Here is an 18,767-nt window from a genome sequence, read left to right on the forward strand (position 1 = left end):
CCTGCGGGCTCTTGTAAACGTTGTCAGTCGGCGCGTAAATAAAACGTCATCTCCGTATTCTGCCTCCGCGTTGTCGCGGAGGAGGTGTGCCGACGTGACAACTACAGTAACAGAAGTTATAATGGCTAGTTATAAAAGGACTGTTTTAATGAAATTGAACAGGAATATACTGTACTGATGTACGTATTTCATACGTCATGACCAGCCGAACGGAGGACGCGGAAGTCACCACGGCGCCCTGCAAGAGGCAGCGAGGCGTGGATGCAGAGACCGAGGAAGTCCCGGAGCAGAGGATGAGGACGGTGGATGTGGTGGGTTAGTCTGTGGAGTGTGAAGTGTAAATATTGGTAGACGCTGCGTTACTGCTACGTTACGTTGTTAACTTTACTTTACACATATGGTCAACCTTTAGAGACTCTGGCCGACATGCTTGACTATTAGACAGTGATCTTGTCAGCCTCGGAAGTTCATGGCAACAGCATGTTTTGGGCGTTTAAACGAGCCCCGTGGTGTATCTAGTCTCGCATACTTCAAGAGCTGCATGAAATTCACATTTTACATATAGTCATTACTTTGTTATATCTACTGAATGGCTGCACAGGTTAAAACAGCAGCCTACCGGGTGAATTTCATCCACCTAGATCCAAGAACTTTCCTAAACAGTGCACAACCACGTCACGCTCAGGTGGCCAGAAGACAACATTTGTTACCACACACGACTTGAACGTGGAATAGATGACATCCACTCAGGAACAAAGAAGAAAACAAACCAATAGATAGTGACAGAAGTGTAACCCATTGATCTACATGTAGCACACTATAATTCGAGAATGGCACCATGAGTGTGTAATGCAGTACTGGTACGTTTCATAGAACCAAGTCAGTGTTTATTAGAAACCTGGTTAACACAAGGAAGGACCAATGACATGCATCAGACACTGTCAGACCTTCTCACCCCTGCGAAAGGTGCTGTCTCTCCACCAGCCGCCAGCAGATGGCGATCTGTCGACATGTGTGTCCCTCTCTGTCTTCCTGTTCGCTGTCACGACCACGTCTTTTCATTGTCGCTAGTCAAATAATGACTTGGCGGTAATTCCTAGAACAGTCACCCGATCTTGCTCGCATTGTTCAGACTCTGCCTCTCATCGACATTCTTAAAGCATTAAATGTTGCTGCTTCCACGAACAAGAAGTATGTCTTTTCTCTGCAATTTACCTCAGAAATGTAATAATGTCTAAATGATTTCAATGGCATTGTTTGTTGAAAGCTTTTGGTTATGATAAATAGATGATGGTCCAACAATCTTGACTATTTATTATAGATTTTCTCCTGTCTAATTTTGTTTATTTCTGTTTGTCAATTTTTAAATACGGGTGTAGTTCCCCTGGCGTATATCTATAATGTGAGTGCTGTGATGTGGATGAACCAGAAAGTCACACGATGCTCGTAGACAGACACACACTTCCAGCCAGTTTTGAGTCCCCATGTCTGTAGGAAACTCACACAAGCAAAGGCAGAACACACAGAAAACAACCAGCTTAGCTCTGAACCCAGAACGGTCTCAAGTCAGATACAAGCCTATGACTGAAATGTATCACTCCTTCTCAGCTCAGGCTTTTTATAAACAAGTATGAAGGGAATAAGTCAATGAGTAAGTGATGTGTTTTGCAGAGTCTGATCATGCCTGTGCACAACGCGGCGTGCTGGCTGGACGAGTGTCTCCAGGCCATCATACTGCAGGACTTCACTGGAGTGATGGAGCTGTCCGTCTTTGATGACGCCAGCACTGTATGTTTTTGAACATTCACTATGTCGAGGTAGAATTTGCATGAAATGCAAGTGTGTCTTTTAGGATGAATCTGTGAAGGTGGTGGAGGCATGGAGGGCGAGACTGGAGGCCAGGGGCGTCTCTCTGGTGCTCTCCGGCCACAAGTCTCCACAACCGAAAGGAGGTCAGTTGATGCTTAGCTCAATATAGAGCCTCATGAATGATAGTTAGGGAAAATCTTGCTGACATCAGTCACAATTTTCATGAAACAAAAGGCTGTTATTAAATTGACATCAAGAAGTATCTTTTGTGAATAAGCGGTTCCATTCTTTTACCATGGAAAGAAAAGTCTGTCAGATGTGCCTGTCAGCAGTGCAGGGCTTGTTTTTCTAAATGTAACTGAAACTTCTGTTTTCTCTTTCAGTGGGATTTGCAAAAAATAAAGCCATAAATCAGAGCTCTGGGAAATACCTTTGTTTTCAAGATGCGGTAGGATATTCTTTTTTTTTATGTTGCTCAATAGACCCGTGGCAGAGCAATGTTTGCTCAAGGGATGCTGACCTCACTTGAAGTCACGTTGGTTGGCGGTTAAATATAGCTTGATGAAAGTTTGATGACTCAGGTCCCAGAGGAGCGAGGAGGAGGTCTCAGGGATTGTTGTGTTTGACAAAAGTGAAACGTGCGTCGCCTTTTCTGTGCATGAAGGTCAATACTTCATGTACTTCATTAGTGTGAGGCAGAGCTCAACCCCCCACCACGCTGGAGTGCAGGACTAGCTCTGTTGTGGTGGAAATGTATCATCGAAGGAACAGCCTTCCCTTAACCAGCTGCCAAAATCCAGACCGACCAGCATTGTCCGATCATTGTCACCGTTCAGTAGAACCATCTCATGTTTGTCACTTTATACTTCAGGATGACGTCATGTTACCAGAGAGGGTTCGCCTTCAGTTTGAGGCCTCACTTCTCCATCCAAGCTGCGTGAGTGTGTTTCTGCTTCCCCACTTCTTCTGTCTCACTTTCCCACCTTTCTATTTTTCTCTTCAGTTTTCAGTCTTGCTCAACCCCTACATCTGCTTTTATTTTTGTCCAGCTTGCCGTTAACACATTTTATTTTGCCTTACGTTGCAATAACTCTGAGAGCAAGAGTGCAGTTGGCACGTAAACACCAGTGTCAATGGTTTTTATCTACTTCATGACATTTCAGGGGTGAAAGGTCATCATGTGAGGGAATTTGGAGAGAAATGTGTGGGGATTTTTGGATTGCGGTTGTGTATAAATAATCCTCCTTTTCAGTGGTGGGAGCTGTCCTTCAAATCTTGCCCCTCTTAACTGCACCATCGTAATAAAACTCCTCTCCCTGGATTGTGATCCAACCTTACTGAAGAAAAGCAACCAGAATGTTGGTCTATGCCTATTTTTATTTCTACAACACAACAACATTTGCAAATGCGCGACAAATTCAGACACGCCTTGTTGCTTGCCAAGGACCAAATGACTGAGGGAGAAAATGCCAAAAGATTTCAGAAAAGTTAGTTTAAGGGTTTGATGTCGCTTTGTGGTTTTCAGAAATCTTCTGTGTTTCACTTTTAAATACATGACCATGTCAACTGGTCCATGCGCACATACGTGCTCCATACCTGTATTATGTATTAGCTCTGGCTAGAATTATGCTAACTCTCTGATTTTGAAAACCGACAAATAATTGAAACCTGCATAGTAATAATAATAATTTTCCACCTTGTAGGTTACCATGCATTATCCTTTTTGTCACAGTGGGAACTTCTGCTGTGACGTCTGTTGTGCTTTATGTAGTAATGTTGTTGGCTTGTGTTGCCATGCTGCTTTTGCAGATGTGTTGTGTTTTGGTGTGTGCATTTGTTGCAACATTCTGCGCAGCCTGGAATTAAACTGTACGGAGAATGGTGCACAGTATAAAAACAAAAACCATGGCATATAACAGTAAATTGAACATATATATATATATATATATATATATATATATATACGGTGGATTCTGTCACAAGTGAAGCTGTGAAGCTTTCATCGTTCCATTCAGATCGTCGGCTGCAGAGTGAGGCGAGTCCCTGAGGGATCCACGGAGCGATACACTCACTGGATCAACTCTACTACTCAAGATCAGCTCCTCACACAGGTGAGGTGGGATGTTTCAGCAACAGATTTATGACATGTGGTGAATGGAAAACTAATGTTATCACTGAAGTCAGATAACGTCGCAGCTCAGCTCGATGCACTTTGATCCTCCCCACTTCATTTAAGGATATGAGATGTTGTACTTCATGGAGCCTGAGAATCAGAGCATGCTACTGCACATATGAAACCCTGCCCTCCGTGGTAGCTCTCTTGACCCCCTGCTTCTCCAGCTGAGTTACTCCTGTGGAATGTGTTGAGTTGGATCCAAGAGTTTTCATCTGCACTTCATTAGATGTGGTTCTCCATAACCTTCGCCGACTTTCCTCATCCGTGCGAGCTCACTTTCTCTCCTTCACTTTCCCCGAACTCATTCTTACGCGTCTTATTCATGCTTTTGGCCTCAACTTTGCTTCTGCTCAGTGTTGCAATGTTTTGTCAGACTCACACGTTTGCGCATGGTCGGACTCAATTCGGCCCATCTGTCTAACAAGCAGAAGCCAGATGTTTTTCACCAGTGGAATCATTTTCATCTGCGATGCATGGAAAAGTGAGACAGCACTGTGACGAAAGGCCCTGTGATGACCCATGTATGGATGATTTAGTGTGTGATACTGTCACACCGGGTCAGATTTCCCAAGTATTTTTGCTCAACGTATCAATTTGATTATAAAATGGTTAGTCAAAAAAGATGAATTACTTCGATTTAGCTCTTCAAGTCAGGTATTGCTACATCAGCCTTGTTCATTATTGTCTTGCTCTTCTTCTTTTACTCAGTTTTCCCAACCAACTGAGTCTTAGCTTTGCCTCCAAATGTCTCTCCATCTGCTGTGCCTCAGATGTACTTCTTATCCTTCCTTGTCACTCCGATGAAAACCTGAACATCTTCAACTCTGCCTCTTCAAACTCTGCTTCTTGTCTTTGTGTCTGAGCTGCTGTCTCTGAACCATACATCATGGCAAGTCTCACTGCTGTCCTCCTAAGCTTCCCTTTCAAGCTCGCTGTCATATAACACCCTCGAGAGTTGTCACAATCCATCCCAGTGTTCCCCTGATCTCAGTCCATTACTCTGTATGACTGAGCATTTGGCTCCAGAAAAGACTTATTCAAAAAGTCCACTAGGACCTTCTCAAGTAGCTACTAAAGGAGCTGGAAAAAAAAATTCAGTTCAAATTTCATTTTTTTTATTTGGTGGTCTTCTTGCTGCACTGGTTTGTTCAAATAGGTATGTTTTTTTACTGATGCACAAAATTAATCATGCATGAACATCAACTTGTTCAGAGAACAAAACCTACACAGCGTGACTTCTGCTTTCAGAGACCACTTCAGATATGCGTGTCTTCACCTTGTCAAGTGCCACTCTCATGTCATATTCACAGCAAAGTCTGTTCCTTTTCTTTGTTTCGTTGTGTCCAGCATCCGACCACAATAGTCACATGTTGAATACTGAGTGCACTAGAGTCCCACAGTGCTGACTAGCCAAGCAATGTTACGTGAACATCTGTAGCCAGTGGTGGGCGTGTCATCCCGAATTGACACGATGAGTCGAGTGTGTCTTGACCTCCGCGGCGAACCCTGGGGACCAACACATCCAAATCCCTAGGGTTAAGGGTTAAGAACCACTGATCTAGAGCTAGTTAGGTTAGAGCTGGTAGGTTGTCACTCAAAAAAAGACAAGACAGGATCACTTCATTTAGAGAGAGAACGAAGGTGTGTATTACAGTCGGCAATGAGAAAAGGCATAAAAGCGTATGTGTAAAGGCAGCCCAGAACACTTGTCAAAAAAGACGACTGGAGGTGCTGTAGATTGGATACAGGCTGGGTGCGTCTGATGCGTCTTGCTCAATGATTTCACCCGAGTGAGAGTCCATAGTTTTTGCTTTGTTTTGTCTTTCATGGACCAGACTTCAAGGTCCTTCAGACATTGAAGTGTTCTGTCCTCTGATACAGTGTTAAAAGAAAGCAAGGCACGTGCTCCACTGAGGTCTGGTATCTGGGCTCCTTGTTACTCGTGTTTTTTTTTTTTCACAACTGCCTACCTCTATGTGGATGGTCATAGTTCATGTTTTGAGTTTATGACTGGAATATGTGTTCCAGGTGTACACATCACACGGGCCCACCGTCATCATGCCCACATGGTTCTGCTCCAGGGACTGGTTCCTGGAGGTTGGCTTGTTCGATGAAGGAGGAAAGGTGAAGCTCCCTGCGAGCCTCTTGCGGAATTCAGTGTGGTGGCGATGAATTTCATGCAAATTATTTTCCACACTGGAAAGAAAAGTCACTCCAGATTTGAAACTGAAGACAAAAAAATAATTTCTCTGTTGGTCTCATCAGGGCGTTGCCGAGGATTTGCTCTTCTTCTACCAAAGTCTTCGCCAAGGAGGAGGCGCGGTCAGAGTTGACCAGTGCTTACTAGTCTACCGGTACCACGAGAAAGCTGCGACACACTCTGTTACTGAGTAAGTTCCAACTCTCATTCCCACTCGCAAACACAAGCATAAATAAATGGACGTCACGTGGAGCTCCTCCACCTACTCACAGCTGCCTGCTGGCATCACACGCCGTCCCCATCTCAAGGCTTCGCTCACACTCAAACACTGCTGTGGTTTCTGTAATCTTGACTTCCACCAAATGGTTCTGCAATCGCATGTCCCAGTATATGAATCAGGAATTCCAACCTGTTGGCTTCTCCCTGTGGAATGTTCTGCATCTCCCAGACACAGCTGGGACGGAATCGGATCTTGTTGTGAACCGGAGACTTTCAGACGGTGTGCATGCGTGTTTGTCAGTGGGAGCTGACATTCCGGCTCTAGCTTGTGCTTTGGCAATGTGTGTGTGTCTCAGCATGACTTCCACACTCAACGTACGCTGCTTTCCTCTACCACTTTTATGCCCTCTTTCCTTGTCATGTGCCTCTTCCTTCTTCACTTCCTTTCCTTGTACATCACCTTATGGTGACGCACTTGGTCACGGATCACCATCCTCATTGTCTATCCGCCATCTGTTTTATTTTTAGAAAGGCTATTTTTAATGCCTTGCTTTCGTTCCACACCCCAAAGTGTTGTCACCTCTTTTCTTTCCCCTCCTACAGGACTTCCTGTCTATAAATGAAAGCTTTCTTTAACGTACACTTGATCTGTTGTTGGCAGCGCAATGGAATCTTTGACATAAACACCTGCTACTGAGACGTGAAACGATATGATGATTATTTAGAGGTACAACTACCTCTCTCTCTCTCTCGCTATATATATATATATAACAAAATTAAACTATTTTACTGAACTAGTAAAAATATATATATGTGTGTGTGTGTGTAAATATATATATATATGTTTTTCAATAGTTCAATTTTGTTGAACTATATTTTCATATGTATATAGTAGAATTTGTGATTAATTAATCTCAATTTGAATGAATTTGGTATATTACTGAATCAAATGATGGAGCCATACATACATTTAAACAACTAAATATTGTTTATTTTGCATCAGTTTGACAGTAGCACAATAAATCACGATGGTGGCTATATTCAAGTTTTTATATCACCTTATTAAAATTAAAGCTCTTTTCATGTCTTGAAAATATTTGTAGAAGAATTTCAATTCTATCATATTAAATTTTTTTTTTTTTTTGAACGACATACAAATACATACTACGTACTACAAAATGACAGTTTCCAGTGGCAGGAGGCCAAGTACATGCATGCTATTGAGATTTGGTGTTCTTCTTGCTCGATGTTTGTTCAAATGCTGGTAGGCAGATGCTGGTTGTGTTGTTACTACAACATATTTTATTATATATTTTAGTCACACCAATACGCGCTCCTCCCTCTAGCATGCAGTAAGTCTCTGCAAGCTCATCTGGAGTAAAACAAGCTCAGAATCTGTTTGTTTGACAAGCCAGAGTGACTCCCACTTAAGTAAACAAACGCTGTCCTTAAGAGTTTTTCAACAAAAAAAGAAAGAAACATGGGGACTGTTCTTGTCAACAAAGTCAAATTGGGATCTTTCCCTCATTCAGGGGAGCGGCACCACAATCCGGTCAAATCCTTCCGAATTGTGGTTTTCTTATAAGAACTTTTTTATTCATTTTTACTTTGTCTCTGTCTCCATCTGTGCCGATTTCTATCCATGACCAGTCGGGACCAGCAGAGAAAACTGTCATAATTTGTCGAAGAAGGATTCTGGCTTTTTGTTCATTTTTGTTGTGTTTCTTCTTTGATACAAGATCAAGTCTCAAAGACTCCTTATATACTGTATATTGTCTTGGTCTCGATGCTCTCCAGGCTTCATCATGTCTCGGCTGGTGTGGTCTTGACTACAACACTAGTCGAGAACGTCTTTTGGTTTTGGAAAAATTGTGAATTTTCTTCAATTCCGTCTCTCTATTCGAAACCCAGGGGACACTTACACTCACCTGCAATGTGTACTGCATCTACTTTTAATGTCGTTCACCTTCCACTTTTGCCATCTCGTCTTCAGGGAAACCATTTGGAATCTACGGGTGAACTTCTTGCAAGAACGAGTCATCAGCCAATGGCAGAGCTTCACGATATGGAATGCTGGGAAACAGGGACGAAAGCTGTTCAGATACTTGAACGGAGCAAACCAGAAGAAAGTCAGTTTCTCATCAGTCTGCTTGTGTGGAACAGAGTTGCCGTGTCCTAACCAGCTAAGCAGCAGGGTCTCCTCTTAGGTGAAAGCTTTCTGTGACGTGGATGAGAAAAAGATCAAGAAAGGCTTCTACACATATGAAGACTCCAAGGTGAGAATGACCTGTTTCTCTAGAGCAGGGGTTCTTAACCTTTTTGGTCTCAGGGCCCACCTTTCCCAGAACAAATGCACCCGGGGCCCATTCAAACAATAGTACTGAGTCATTACGCTTTATTTCATTTGTGATCAATAACCATATTTAATCTACTTACATGTAAACGAACCGAAACCTTGTGAAATGACATGAAACCATGAGATCATTGCAAAGATATTTGTCATTGAAAAGTCCAACCAGCAACAGAACCAGGTGTAAGTAATGTTCATCACATTTACTAAAGAAACAAAGGAAAAAAAACACTTGATGCAAACTATTGAGAAAATTGGAAAAAAACAGAATAAAATTCTCAATAAAATAAATATAATTAAACCATGTCCAAATCTGAAATAAAAATACTATATTTTATTGACTCTCCAAAGAAGGTATAAGTAAAGTGTAAGTTAAAGCGTTGCCATGAAATATTTGATTAATTTTTAATTTGAATTTGTTTTTGAAACTGCTTCAACAGGTGCTTTCATGCACAGTTTTTACTGTTAGAGGGGACAGCATAACTTTCTTTATCATTTCTTCTTTTCAAGAACTTCTCCGTAGTTGGTAACTATCACAGATCTGCAGCTGTCAAGTCACTTCAGTGACACACTACTGCCACCATACGTGGCTCATGTATGAAAACTGAGCGTCTTGCGGCCCAACCATGGGCCCTGGCCCTATGGTTAAGAATCACTGCTCTTGAGGGAGGCGGATATGAATCATGGGTTTGGTTTTGGGAAGGAGCTGACGTCTGATTTTTTTATTCTATAAGAAAATGAAACTTTCTCTTGATATGAACATTTATCATTGACTCATTGTTTTTATCGTTGCATGCAATCTGCACTTTAAAGTCACTCTTCCTGTCAGCGCTAACATTTTCTTTTGATGCCCAGGAGAGACCAAAGCGCCGAGTCCCTATTGTTTCTTACAAAGATGCCTCTCCTCCCTTCATCGTTTGTGTCAAACTGGTGAGCACAACTCGTGTCTAAATGTCGTACGTGTGTCGCTGCTGTCCATCTCCAGCGGTGTAATCTAAGCTAACAACATAATGATCGTGGGCGTGTGCCCGGCACCGCACTCGACATGGGCCCCGGCAGGAAATGGGGCGAGACAGCAGCCTGATCTTTGATGGCACGCTTCTGTAACAAACGCTGATATTGTTCAGCTCTTTCTAATGGCCTCTCGTGTTCAGAGGAGAGTCTGACTCATCCCCTTGCTGCCGCTGACTCACACCGCTGCTTTTATTTAGAAGAGAGAGCAGGGGGAATTCAAGCAACTCCACCATCTTATCGCCGAGCTGACATCAAATCTTGAGTGACCCCGCCAACAAGGGCCACTAATTGCTCAATTATGTGAATTAGGAGACATAATCAGAGTCCAAAAACAAGAAGATCTGGCCTCAATCACTCTCCCCCCTCGCCAACTCGGCCTGACACACTCAAACACCTGGACTCAATCCCACATGTTTGTCGTCCAGAAGCCGACAGAATGCTGCTCATTCATCCAAGGTCAGGCTTGCTGGGAATGTGTGGGAGTCTCAAACGTAGTTGGCTTACGCAGGCTTTACATACAAGTGGTACAATGTAGTAACAGCCTGCTGTATTCTCCCGTTGCTTCTTCATCCAGGACATGACGGGGGGCATTCTGGAGGAGAACATTAACTCCTTGAATTTGGTGGAGGGAGTCGACTACTACCATTTCAACTGAGGGACTCGCCTCAGAGCGAGTGCCTCTCACCGTCTCTTCACACATCTCTGCGGTGCAGCTCAACTACACACACAACTACTTCAAATGTACAAAACTGAATAAAACATGTCTTTGTTTGTCTTTCCCTCGGCCTCTCGTGAAATCTAAGACAAAAGCCTTCTCATGAAAGCAGGCTTCCGATACACAAACGCAAAGAGTTTATTTTACCTCGCAGTGTGCAGAGGTTTCATGCACAAAGGTAAACAGAGATTTCCCTGCAAGCGTCTTCTTGGTCTGCGTAACTGTAAGCAGAGGAGGACCATATCTGAGTCTGAGGTTTGAGGTGCTACTCGAGGTTTGAGGTGCTACTCGATCCACACTGGACTGTTTTGTGAAGCTTAATGTGACTCTAGCTTGAGAAAAGCGTGCAAGTCCTTCCTTAAAATATTAGGAATCTGTATTTTCACAGCTACACCAGAGGATTAGCCTCATACTCTTTGGTTGCGTTTTATTCCTACCGTAACCAAGGGGCAAGAAGGCGAAACCGCTCAGATTTTGGTAAACTTGTTTGGCTAACAAACACTAGCTTTTTGAGGTGCATTGGCTGTAGCTCATAGCTTCAACGTGGCCTCCTTCCCTTGGATGAAGGAGCTGCCTGGATCCTGCTGTTAGTGTTGGCTTATGTGCAGAAGTGTCTGAGAACCGTGAAACAGTGTCAGGACTGTTTATTCTCAAATTTCATTCAGTTAAGCATGGAAAATTGGTAAGGATCTGAAAAACTTTGGCAAGCTTTGAATTTTGAGCTGCAAAAACTGGGCCTTATCAACAACCTGAGCTCCACTGGTGGATGATAGTGCATCTTGGCATGAGGCGATAGCTTCAGAACAAAGTTTGTTTTGCCTTCAAATCGCCTTCAGAGCTTCAAAGAATATTATAGGATTGGTGGTTTGTATCTGCTGTCTCATTGGGGAGGAGCGTTAGCGCTACAGTTACATCTATTGGTTCAACTTCCTGGGAATCTGGGGTTGCCGCATGAAGTCACCCTCTTTCACCTTTACCAATCTTGACCATCCTCTGCAGATACACCTACTGTATCATTCACTTCTTGTCACTCAGCACATGCAAATGTTGGTGTATGAATGATTCATCTCATTTTATAAGTGGTGTTAAATTGCTGTTAACACTAAAATAAGCTTGACATGAGTAACATTTACATTTTCTGGGCAGAATTCTTTGTTCTTTTCACCGCACTCACACTTTTTGCACGATTTCTACCATCTAGTATGTTTAGGGACTGTGGGAGGAAACTGAAACCCAGAGGAAAGCACAAACAACTCCACATGGAAAGGTCCAAGACTCAATACAGAGTTGCATCATGCTTGATTCAAACCAGACTCTTTTTGGAACTTAACATGGAACTGCAGAAAGTGTGCAGAAGAGGCCTAAAAGCCAACTAATTAAATCCAGAGTTGTTTAAGCGAGGTTAACCCTTGTTTAAATACCTCCCTTCTCCTTGACCCATGACAGAGCACATGCTGGATGATCAGAGGGAGCTAATGGAGAATCAATGGAAGAGACTCAAGCGAAGAGTAAACAGAACTTTACTCATTGTTTACACTCCATCTATCTCCAGACATCAGAACTGATAACACACACGACTGACCCCAACCTGCCTCAAACAAACCTCAGCACGTGCAGAAAAATGCACGCACACACTCCAGGACTTCCTGATAAGAGAACTGGGTGTGTTTAGATGGGAAAAATAAACTCTTTTGTTGTGACTGCACTGAGGGTCAAACTCAACATAGTCCTGAGTGAAAATGAGCAACATGAACATCATCAAAATGTCTTTTAAAATGTTGGAAAAAAAACTGTTTTACTACAAAAAAAAGTGATGCTACTCTTGAGTTGAGAGGGAAAAATATATTGAATAAAAAAAATGCAGAACTGTCTACGAAGCTTGTTAGTACAACAACTGCTGTGGGTTTTGCCCTTCAACATGGAAGTTGACATGGTCCCCGAGGGTAAATAAAGTTCTCCAGAGGAGTGTGCTGTGCGTGAGCGTGGAGGAAGTGGGGGTCATGAAGGTTGAAATCAGAGATAGAGGAATGTGTGTGGGTACAGAAAACGTGTGGACAGACGAAGGGCTCCTCCTGTCAGGCTGCTTGACATGAGCCAGGTGGCAGGAGGAGAACCCGGATCCTCGATACGGCGAAAAAGCGCCGGAGGTCGATCAGCTCATCGCCCTCTCAGAGGGTCCCAGGAGGGGGTGACTGAATTAGACTGAAACCTGTGTATAGATGTGTTTACTGTGAGTGTGTGTGTGAGAGAGAGAAGGTCATTTTAAGTTTTAAGAGCCCAGAATACAAAATGTACAGTAAAAAAAACGGCCATAAAGTGGACAAAGTGATACATCTGTTTCTGTGATTTATTTTATGATATGGTCACACAACTGGAAGAAGGTGTAGAGGATGGATATCTAAAAATAGCTAGTAGAAGAATCACTTCTTTCACTGCAGCACGAAACGAACGACTGCGTCACACATGATATAGATGCGTCTGCTGTCGCGTTACACTGCGCGTCTCTCTTTGAGGAATGTGCTGCGTGACTCTGGCTCTGTGGTGGAATGTAGCGACTCCGTCACATACTCGCAGTTCTGCCTGTTCTCACGGGAAAAGTCCACCAGGAGCAAAAGACGCGGTTCGAGTACATGTGCGACTTTTAAGTTGTGTCAAGACCTGACGTTTTCCCCCCACAAACCTCTGTGGTTCACACACAACTGTGACGTCAGACGGAGAAAGAGAAATGAATTGCAGGGTCGCGCGGTGAAATGTTGAGGTTACCGACACCTGCAGCACCAACCCACCATTATATCACTGGAGAGAAGAAGCACTGGGTTCCACACATAAGTCGGTTAAACGCTGCCGCCATCTTGTGACGTCACAGACACCGGTACGCTGAAGCAGCGGCAACATCAGCGAATAAGCAGGGATTTTGAGGAAGATTTATTCATGCATTGTTCCTCAGGCGCGTCGGTGACACTATCATATGGATTGTATGAATGAAGTTTGCGTCCTGTGTGTGTGTTTCAGGAACATTAACTTGACTGCTTGTAACGTACATGGTATGTGGGCGTGGCCTGGCGCGAGCTCACGCGTGTCACTCCAACTGGGTCGGCAGCAGGCACGCGCCCGCGGTCACATGTGCTGGACCTGAAAACTTTCCTGCGCGCGCGCGCGAGGCTGCCGTTGCTAGACTCTTCTGGACTCGGACGCGCGGCCCCTCACTTCGGGTGCGCTCGAGAATGTAGTCGCTGCTCTCCGGAACTGGACATTTTCACAGCACATAGCGGACCGAGGACCACCATGCTCCGGTCCTTGCTGCTGCTCTGGATCCCGGCTGCTCTTCTCTCCGGGGCTGGGGCTCAGTATTCCAGCGACCAGTGCAGCTGGCGGGGAAGGTAAGAAGTCCACCGGACTCCCTCGACTTGTGTTGTCCTTGTGTCGCCGCTGATGAGGACGAACATGCTCAGGATTATTTACATCCTTTACACTCGCTTCTGCCGACTCATACACACTGGGAGACTTACTCAAGATTAAGAAACTTCCACAAACGAAAGCAGGGGTTAGTGCTATAGAGTGGATTGTTCAAATGACCTTAGGACTAAATTCGTACCGGTAATAGTGGCTAAATATTAACTCCAATATCAATTGTCTTAATTGTCTTGATAGATGACAGCGTTCAACACTGTTATCTATCAGTAGTACAATTTAAATATCTCAGTTATACCCACACAAGATATATATATATATATATATATATATATATATATATATATATATATATATATATATATATATATATATATATATATATATATATATATATATATATATCTCAAACAATCATTGAGGTATATAAGTATTTGTTCAATCCACTTATATTATTATATGAATCATGGTGAATCATAAATATTAAGCTTAAAACGGTGTTTCTTATCTAAGTAGAAACTACAACTGGACATTTATTACAGTTACAGTTTATTACAATCTTTGCTGGTAACAGGTGAATGTTGACCCAAAACTCATTCAACTCTTCAACGTAGTCATGAGTTTCTGCTGACAGCAGTGACGTTTGGGTTCATAAAATCATCAAATGATGGTGTACTATCTGTTGCAGTGGTCTGAGTCACGAGGCCCACCACAGAGACGTGGAGCAGGTCTACCTCCGCTGCTCTCAAGGGTCTGTGGAGTGGCTGTACCCAACAGGAGCCATCTTCATTAACCTGCGCCCAAACACGGAACCCTCATGGGGACACAGCCTGGGTCTCCATGTGTGCATCAGACCTCATGCTCACTCTCAAGTATGCCTCACTCCTGAAGAGAACTTGCCGAGTCCTTCCTGGTTTTAACATGCAGTACTGTGTGCACAGGGGGCCAACATGTATTTGGAAAAAGCCGGGGAGTTGAAGCTGCTGCTGGCGGAGAAGGAGCAGGCCTCCGGGTCGGTGCACTGCTTCAGCAAAGACGACGGGGCTCTGTTTGTGGAGGCTGTTCCCCAGACCGACATCAGCCGGAGGATCACTGCTTTCCAGTATGAGCTGGTCCCCAGTCAGGGTCCTGGCGTGCACATGTACACACGCCTGCACTCAGGTCCAGGTAGGACACCAAACGTTATTAAAAATGAAGACCATTTGCAGAATATGAGCAGGACTCAAAGTACATTGGAGGCTATCAGAACCATGAATGACATCATTATATTACTGCGAATGGAACCTAAATAAAAAAGATAAGAGTATTAGATAAAGGAACAATTTATTTAAACCGATGCTTAATGTGAAAAAATGGTTAAGCTGTTGGTTTTCACTCTGTTCTAAATGTCCTAACTGACCACAATTTGTCAGTAATCCTGGTGTTAAAGTGTTTGGCCGCGGCTGTCGTCGCACCAACCTAAGTGGAAGTGACAGATGAGCATTGTGAGTGAAACACATTAGTGTTTCCTCCTGCCATCTCACCTACACGCTACTCCGCTCAGAGACTCTCCGCCCCCAACATTCCTGCCCCTGCCAGACTTATAAAAACAAGAAGGCCAATGGGAAGGACATGTCAGGGTCAAGCACAAGAGTCAACCCAACTGTCAATCAAAAGTCCGGCGAGAGCCGAGCCCACCCATATGGGTGAAAAATCAAGGCAGAGAAAAGCTGAGCTGAGTGAAGAAAGGGTGGGTGTTTTATAGGCGACAGGGTCAAAGGGTAATTCTCTGATTATGTCTCTTCCTGTACATGCTGTTTCAGTTCATTCAGTCGTGTTGTGTTGCTTTCCTTTTTCGTGACTTCACGCTGCTGCAGGATCCGTTCCGTGGAGGCAGGCACATGTTAAATATAAGGAATATGCATCTGTGTTTTTAGAAGTTTTCCTTCATTTTAGCCTAGCTATTATTCATGTTGATGGTCCATACATGAGAAGCCGGCGTGAAAATCATACACATGATGGTACTTTCCATCTAATCTGGGATTGTTTGCAGCTCATCCGTCAGTTCTTGTACGCAGTATTGAGGAACTGTTTGTAACTGTTTTTCTCCCTCCCAAATGTAGTGGCCTGTGAGCCGTGTTCAGATGCAGACGTTCTCATGGCTGTGTGCACCAGTGACTTCGGTGAGTACCAGGTGATGTGATGAGCCATAACTGGCCCTGGTGCCTTCAGAAAAACTAGTCTGCTCTTGTTGAACAAGAAAATTCAGCCTGCTGTTTGAATGTTATCACTAACCGTTGCATAATCCATCAGAAACATACTTCCAAATCATATATAACAGTACAGAATGAGTATTAGTTTGCCTTCTGCAGGAGGTTTTCAGCGTGAGTAATTCAGTAGTTGGATGAGCATGTTTCTTTTCAGAAGGTCTTTTGTTAGTCTAAACGAAAGTGTACTGTGATCTAGCAGTGACCTTTGCGACAAGGCTCTGGCCCGATCTATCAAGTCAATTTTCACTGTATTTAAAATGTTTAGATATATTTTGTTTCCAGACCTTTTTGAACCCTTGCCCGTCTTGAGTTTGACACCCACTGTATGGGACACTGCAGAGGCCAGTGTTTCCTCTGCATGTAAATGAGCGTAGTGCATCTCTGCAAAGTATTAAATTGAAGTGGAAACATGGAAACAAGTGGACAGCAGGTGACGCCTCATGGTGGTTTTTGGTTTTTAACAGATTAATCCAGTCTGTTGCTTGCGGGACTCAAGTCGCGTGTTCTGGCCGGACCATTATTAGAAACTAGCATTTTTATTGTTGCCAATTCAGTAAAAAAAAAGTCAGAACTTTCCCATCTGCTTCCATGTATCTCTATCGCTTCTTCATTGGGTCTGCGCTGCTTAAAAAAATCCTGGCGGAAACCCTAGATTTTGTCTGAAAAAAATATATTCTTATGTTTGTTAATGGTTGAATGGTGCCTTTAAATGTGGCATGCAAGGTTGACTTTAAATGGTCCTCTCAATCACCTGTAAAAAGTGAATTCCGGCCTGGTGCAAAGTTCAAACTTTGGAGACCTGCTAAACCTAGAACTACAGATCATGTGGACCTGAGGTAGTAGCTGGTCCTGGACTAAATCCAGAAGCAGCAAAATGTCAAATCCTATTCTTCAAATCTTCAATACTAAACACCTGTTTGGGTTTATATTATTTCACTGACACTGTATTTCTCACCCTCCAAATATCCTCAGTGGCGAGGGGATCATTTCGGGGTGTCGCGAAGGTCACGGAAGACCACTCTGAAGTCATGGTCAGTCTGAAGCAAGTGCTCCAGCAGAAGAGCCGGATATTTGCGTGGGGCGGAGCAAGAGTGCGGAGCTGGAGCGGACGTGTCAGTCTACCAGCGCGATGCCACATTCCGACGGGAGGCGAAGAGTTTCTCTTAACCGGATCCATTCACTTTGGCGAAGCTTGGCTCGGCTGTGCCCCTCGCTACAAAGACTTTATCAAGATATACAGCAGTGCACAGAGTGAGGGATCCAACCCCTGTCAACTGCACCCCAGCGAAGAGCTGCCCTTCAGTTAAAGGAGGGTATTGAAGTGAGGTGGTTTGTGTTGCATCCAGTCATGGGTCATGAGTTATTGCCCTGAATATGAGCTTGCTTTGTAAGAAGCTTCCTGTTTATTTTAGTCTTCTGACAGAAGTGAATAATATGCAGCTCTGTGAGTTGTTGAGTCGAAATGTTTTTGACATGATGGACAAATATTAAAATGTTTTCTCAGTTCAAGCCTTATTGTTTCAATCTAACCAGTATTTTATTCTCATGCTGAATAGGACTTCCTCACCTTGAAACGTTCACACTTTCATGGTTTTAGTTCCTATACTAGCAATGTTTCCACTCTTGTTTAAGTCTCAAGTGAATATATAAATGATGATTTGTAAGTTTCTACACTGATATTTAAGTTGTTGTGGTTCCCATCGCCACTCGGTGTTTCCTGCTGACTCCAGAATGCATGGAGCGATATAAAGCGTCTTTGGAACGCTGCTTCACAGCAACTTGGTGTGTGACACACCCTGCATGTTAAAGACATGCACTCGACCCCCAAGTGAGATCCTCATCCTGGCAACAACCCAGCTCCCCTCTGCATCCATGTTGAACTTTGGATGAGAGATACGGAAACACTTGGCGAGGAGCACACTGAGCTGTCACTCACTGACATTTCACAATGTGCTGCTGGTGCAGCGGGGCTCGAACGATGCTTTGCACACGACCCCTGCCTCACTTTCCATAATAGAACGCCCGCCAGATCAAGTGGCAACACCTGCTGTCACTCCTACAGTCGGTCGCATCTGGTGTTCCTCATCAGCTGCCGGAAGTTTTGCGTCTCAAATGATGCAATCCCCGGTGTATGCATTTGATGCATCATTTTCTAGCGATCAATAAAAGGCACCAAAACATCCGTTTGAAGACAGGTCCAAATCTCAAGGTGAGCTAGTCCCAGCACAGCATATTTGAACTGCTATATTGGGGCTTTCCTCTCTTGTATTTACCATTTCAGGGAGGACTGTTAGTAGCATTGAGCAATTTGGGGCTTTAAAATGGCCTAACTATGGAGGTTATGTAAATATATACAACATTATTGTATTCTGTAGCATGTTGGAATTTGTTTTTATCTTCAATGTTGACAGCCCACTATTGGCTGATGGACACGCTCACGGTTCTGTGTGTCACTCCCACGATTATTGGGTGATGACTGCAAGTTAACTATTCCAACAGTCATTTCATAAGTGTCACATGTCTAACGCATTAATAACTGAGATGGCCTTGGCTGTGGTAGCACTGGTTTGACTTGCTTTATTCTCATAATATGACTGTCATTCTAAGTATTCTATATTTGGATC

At 43.6% G+C, this 18,767-nt stretch overlaps 2 protein-coding genes across 4 annotated transcripts; both read left to right on the plus strand.

Moving 5' to 3' along the window:
• Window positions 1-58: 58 nt before the first annotated feature.
• LOC128753660 (UDP-GlcNAc:betaGal beta-1,3-N-acetylglucosaminyltransferase-like protein 1) lies at window positions 59-10,527 on the plus strand. 3 transcript variants are annotated; one of them, XM_053855567.1, is made up of 12 exons: window positions 59-311; window positions 1,672-1,788; window positions 1,853-1,952; window positions 2,193-2,257; window positions 2,681-2,746; window positions 3,825-3,920; window positions 6,014-6,109; window positions 6,251-6,375; window positions 8,398-8,533; window positions 8,612-8,680; window positions 9,610-9,684; window positions 10,343-10,527. In XM_053855567.1, the coding sequence occupies exons 1-12, from the start codon at window positions 198-200 to the stop codon at window positions 10,421-10,423; spliced, it is 1,140 nt and encodes a 379-aa protein (XP_053711542.1). In that variant the 5' UTR covers window positions 59-197; the 3' UTR covers window positions 10,424-10,527. The 3 variants fall into 3 exon arrangements, with proteins under 3 accessions (XP_053711542.1, XP_053711543.1, XP_053711544.1); XM_053855568.1 differs by lacking the exon at window positions 3,825-3,920; XM_053855569.1 differs by lacking the exons at window positions 2,681-2,746; window positions 3,825-3,920.
• Window positions 10,528-13,705: 3,178 nt separating this feature from the next.
• On the plus strand, window positions 13,706-17,636 carry LOC128754396 (meteorin-like protein). The gene is made up of 5 exons (XM_053856986.1): window positions 13,706-13,863; window positions 14,583-14,766; window positions 14,836-15,061; window positions 15,997-16,056; window positions 17,116-17,636. Exons 1-5 carry the CDS (start codon window positions 13,769-13,771, stop codon window positions 17,448-17,450), a joined length of 900 nt encoding a protein of 299 aa, XP_053712961.1. The 5' UTR covers window positions 13,706-13,768; the 3' UTR covers window positions 17,451-17,636.
• The last annotated feature ends 1,131 nt before the right edge of the window (window positions 17,637-18,767 follow it).

Source organism: Synchiropus splendidus, chromosome 2 (genome assembly GCF_027744825.2).
Source record: "Synchiropus splendidus isolate RoL2022-P1 chromosome 2, RoL_Sspl_1.0, whole genome shotgun sequence".
NCBI classification, from domain to species: domain Eukaryota; kingdom Metazoa; phylum Chordata; class Actinopteri; order Syngnathiformes; family Callionymidae; genus Synchiropus; species Synchiropus splendidus.